General features: G+C 41.9%; 1 protein-coding gene across 2 annotated transcripts in view; it reads left to right on the top strand.

The window, feature by feature from the left end:
• The first annotated feature begins 1,244 nt into the window (after positions 1-1,244).
• GTF2A1L (general transcription factor IIA subunit 1 like) overlaps positions 1,245-4,883 on the top strand; it is a 73,829-nt gene continuing 70,190 nt past the window's right edge. The window contains exons 1-3 of one of the 2 annotated variants that reach the window (XM_017548518.2): positions 1,269-1,319; positions 4,170-4,271; positions 4,470-4,593. In XM_017548518.2, coding sequence (XP_017404007.1) covers positions 1,299-1,319; positions 4,170-4,271; positions 4,470-4,593 — 247 coding nt within the window. In that variant the 5' untranslated portion in view covers positions 1,269-1,298. Of the gene's footprint in view, positions 1,320-4,169; positions 4,272-4,469; positions 4,594-4,883 lie in introns of both variants that reach the window. The other variant, XM_037745722.1, reaches the window with a different exon arrangement.

The raw sequence follows: 4,883 nt of genomic DNA, 5'->3' as shown, positions 1-4,883 counted from the left end.
AAAAAAAGGCAGAGTTTTGGACAAGTGCGGTGAGCCATGCCTGTAATTCCAGCACTTTGGGGAGCTGAGGCTGGTGGATCACTTGAGACCAGCCTGGGCAACATGGTGAAACCCTATCTCTACAACACACACACACACACACACACACACACACACACACCCACCCACCCACCCCCCTGGGCTTGGAGGCTGAGGTGGGTGGGTTGCTTGAGCCCTGGAGGCAGAGGCTGCAGCGAGCTGTGATCATGCTACTGCATTCCAGCCTGGGCAACACAGTGTGAGACCCTGCCTCCAAAAAAAAAAAAAAAAAAAAAAAAAAGGTAGAGTTGTGGCTACAGATGGTGACGTCTTCCTTCCAGATTATCTGTGCTTACATCTTCCCTCAGCCTTAGCTAAGTAAGCTATGCCCCAAGATGCCCTGCCCTTTAGGTGAGAGAATTATTGCAGGTAAAGAGCTGATGATTTCTGCCCGAGGAAGAAAAGGAGACAGGAAGGTATGGGCTGCTGACTTTATTTTAGCAGTTGTTTACCACCTTGGCTGTATATTAGAATCAGATTCTGCCAAGTGGGATTCAGGCACTAAACTTTTTTTAAGCTCCCCAGGTGATTTTAATGTGCACCCAATATTGAGACTCTTTGTCTTAGGTCAGACGGTCTCATTTCAGCACTCATCAGAATCACCTGGAGAGCATGTTAAATTTACAGAATGCTAGGCCCCATCCTCCAGTCAGATTCAGGAGGGCTGGGGTGGGACCCATCATTTGCATATTTAACAAGTTCCCAGATGCTGCTGATGCTGCAGCACCACGCTGACAAGTCTTAGAAAAATTTGGCTCTTGTTATATTTTTATACAACAAAAAATGGAGTTCAGCTGTGAGTGGGGTGTAGTGGGAGGAATGAAAATTGGTAAATGCAGAGGACAGATACCACTAGTCTCCCTTCCTTTCTTCCCCATCTTCTTCAAAGCTGAAGTTAGACTGAAATCAACCCCTGCATTGCCCCTCCTCGATTTTCTTCATCTTTCACAGATCGAGGAAATAACCTGTGGACGGCCCAAAGCTGGCTAGATCCAACCTAACCATCTGTTTTAGCTGGTCTCTTTGCTCACACAGGCCGACTGCCTCTTCGCCTTGGCCCCCGCCTCCAGTTGAGCCCACTCCATCCACTAACTTTTCTCTCCTGCCCGGCCACGCCCCCGGCGTCCTCCGCGGTTGCGCACGTGACGTGTGCATCGTTCAAAACGTGCCCACTGTCTCCCTCTGCGCAGGCGCAAAGGACCAGGTGTGGAGGTGCTGTTATGGCCTGCCTCAACCCGGTGGTAAGGAGGGCCTCAGGCTTTGTGTACCCTGCACACCCTTTTGTTTCCCCTGACACTTTACAGACTGTCATAAACCCTCTTCCTTGGGGGCTGAGGCTCTGCCTCACCTCCGTGTTGGAGGAAATAGATGAGGGCCGGTAATTCAGCAGGAAGTTGGGCCAGCCCCGCTGGAAGAAAAAGTGTCCTTTTTCTCTTTTCACCCAAACTGAGGCTATCTAGTTGGGTGTTTAGAGGTGGAACTCACCCTCAACCTTGCTGGTTTCCTAGATGTTAGTAAAACCCCAAGTTCGGTTGTATTAATTTTACTGTGGACAGTATTAATTCCAAGCTGTATTATTTACTGCTTGAAATTACAATGTGATACCTTACGTTAGTTACCTCCCCGCATGATTTTAGTGTCTTCCCCTACCCGCCCATTTCGTCGTCCTTTAACATCTGAATGCTTACGTGTACGACCTACATACATTGTCCTCCTACCCCTAACGGACACTTAATTTGCACAGTGAGAATTTATAGTCCCAATGGCACTTATGAGACTATCAGTCTTAAAAACCTGAATCAAAGAATACAAATAGAGGATTCATCTTTAGTAGCAATTCATCTCAACAGACTTCACATTTTGTGAAAGGCAATGTGCTTGTCCAGACCTGTGTAATTTTATGGGGTTCCGGGTATTTTATATGCAGTATAAAAGCTCCATTTTTAGAGACGTGCTACTTTAATTATATCTGTTTTATGATGGCGTGTTTTAAGATACATAAAATACGTATACTCTGCCTGAATATAAGCTTACTGGGTATGCCAATTTACCTGATTGTGAATTCTATGAAGGAGTGTCTGTGTTTTAAATAGAGGAGTTGAGATGGACTAGATATGGTTTTAATAAAGGTACCAGGAAAAGCAATACAAAGTCTGTGGTCCTAGAAGAGAAAATATGTTCAGTATCTATTTTGATTTTTGAAAAATTGTGTTCTAATGGGTACTTCTTGACCACTGCTGTGTAAAGATGTTTTCAGCTTTAGGAGTTTTTTCCTTCAATGTTAAGTGTGATCACACTAGCTGGGACTACCACTGATGCATCAATTTAGTATGCCTTTATCAGGATAAACTGTTTTAGAAGAAGCAACTAATTTAGGGGCATTGAGTCTTAGTACATGTGCTTGTGAATAACATTATTAAAATGTTACTGATTGGCCTATTCATATAGGCTTACCCTGGGTCTTTCGAAGGGTTAGTTTAAAGCATAGCTGCTTTTGTGGTCCCGGGACGGTGGCTTACGCCTGCAATCCCAGCACTTTGGGAGGCTGAGGTGGGCAGATTACTTGAGTCTAGGAATTCAAAACCAGCCCGACCAACATGATGAAACCCCATCTCTACTAAAAATACAAAAAATTAGCTGGATAAGGTGGCATGCGCCTTTAGTCCCAGCTACTCCAGAGGCTGAGACAGGTGAATCACTTGAACCCAGGAGGCAGATGTTGGAGTGAGCACAGATTATACCCCTGCACTCCAGCGTGGTGACAGAGCAAGACTCGTCTCAAAAAAAAAAAAAAAAAAAAAAAAGCATAGCTACTCATGGCATGAGCAAGAGCATTTAAGAGTATTTATTTATTGGGTAGTATGAAAAGGCAATCCTAGAGTTTCACAATTTTCATTTTCATTTTGGCTTGATTAAGCAATTTGAAATAAAAGCAACTCAACTAAATTCTTGCTTTTCTGTTTCTTGCCCGTGGAACTTCCACTAGGTCAGTATTGTCAGCACATAGCATTGCCGTTTTGGCCTGGGGGCATAGTTTATATAGATTTGAAGGGCTGAGTGTTTTCACATACCCCTTTTTTTGTTGCTATAACTAGTGTTTAATCTGGGTAGAAGTCTGCTTAATTTTGTTGTCATGGCATGTTTGACTAGGAGGAATTTTAGGAAGTTATTTAGTTTCTTCAGTATGCACGGTGGAGGGGTAAGGTTCGTTTGTGCCCTTCTTAGGTTCTGTTAGGAAGTCCATTTTGGAGCAGTTGTATTTGACAATGGTCCAGAATATGTATTTTTTGGACTGAGTGTATTTTGGAAGCGAGATGCGCTTTGATTGCTCCATTTTAAGTGCTTACCCCAGTCTTCTGGCTTGGAGTTTATTTACATTTGTGGAAATAATATAGTGAACCCTAAAAAATCTCCTTTGGCCACTTTGATAAAAACGTAAATTGAAAACAGAAGGCCTATTTCCAGCTGCCTTGCATTAATTTCTGTTTTTAAAAGGAGTTGAGGTTGTTAAATACTGATACAAAAGGCAAATAACCATACATCTTTGAGATTATTAGCTCGTATGTTGTTGTGTTCCTGTAATTCAGTCTTCTAGATTCAGGCTGAGATTATGGGTCCGAAGCCAACACAGTTTATGGAAAGCTAAGACTATATTGGGAATAGGAATGTACTTAGTAAAAGTTTTTATGATGACTTTACAAGACTAGTAGGCATACTGCATATCTTTTGAGGCTAAATGTGTTCAAACTTGAGAAGTTAAAACTTTTAACAGGTGGGGTGCAGTGGCTCATGCTTGTAATCCTAGCACTTTGGGAAGCTAAGGTGGGTGGATCACATGGTCAGGAGTTTGAGACCAGCTTGATCAACATGGTGAAATCCTGTCCCTACTAAAAATACAAAAATTTGCTGGGCATGGTGGCGTGTGCCTGTAATTCCAGCTACTTAGGAGGCTGAGGCAGGAGAATTGCTTGAAACTGGGAGGTGGAGGTTACAGTGAGCAGAGATCATGCCACTGCATTTAAGCCTGGGCGACAGACCGTGATGCCATCTAAACAAAACAAAACAAAACTTTAACAATTTCCTTTATATAGCCTCAGCTCTACAGATCTGTAATTGAAGATGTGATTGAAGGAGTTCGGAATCTATTTGCTGAAGAAGGTATAGAGGAACAAGTTTTAAAAGACTTGAAGCAGGTTTGTAGCCAATACAACATTTTCTTCCTGTCTGTTGTTTTTTCAGTGCACAAAATTGATGTAGTTCTGATCTCTCAAATTATAGTTTAATTCTTTATTCATTGTATCATCAGGATGATAAGTTAATTTTTTAAAAACTTAAAAAAATAATTATGTATATCTTTTTAAAGCAAACTTTTTTTTTTTTTTTCTCTGAAGCTTTGGGAAACCAAGGTTTTGCAGTCTAAAGCAACAGAAGACTTCTTCAGAAATAGCATCCAGTCACCTCTGTTTACTCTTCAGTTACCACACAACTTGCACCAAACATTGCAATCGTCAACAGGTTGGATACAATTAGTAAATGAGTACTATTTGTATCTTCAGAACAAATTCTCATTTGGGGGTGTTTTTCAATTAAACAAAGTAATGTTCTTAAGGGTGAGAAGGCCTGGATTCCTAAATCACTTTTGTTAAATGAACACAGTATAAATCATTGCCCCATGTAATTATTGGTTACAAACTCAGGTTGTTCAAACTAGTTTTTAATTTTTTTTTTGAGACGGAGTTTTGCTCCTGTTACCCAGACTGGAGTGCAATGGCGCGATCTCGGCTCACCGCAACCTCCGCCTCCTG

Source organism: Cebus imitator, unplaced genomic scaffold (assembly GCF_001604975.1).
Source record: "Cebus imitator isolate Cc_AM_T3 unplaced genomic scaffold, Cebus_imitator-1.0 Scaffold209, whole genome shotgun sequence".
NCBI lineage: Eukaryota > Metazoa > Chordata > Mammalia > Primates > Cebidae > Cebus > Cebus imitator.
Note: the sequence above shows the minus strand (reverse complement) of the source record. Positions and strands in the feature narration are given on the sequence as shown.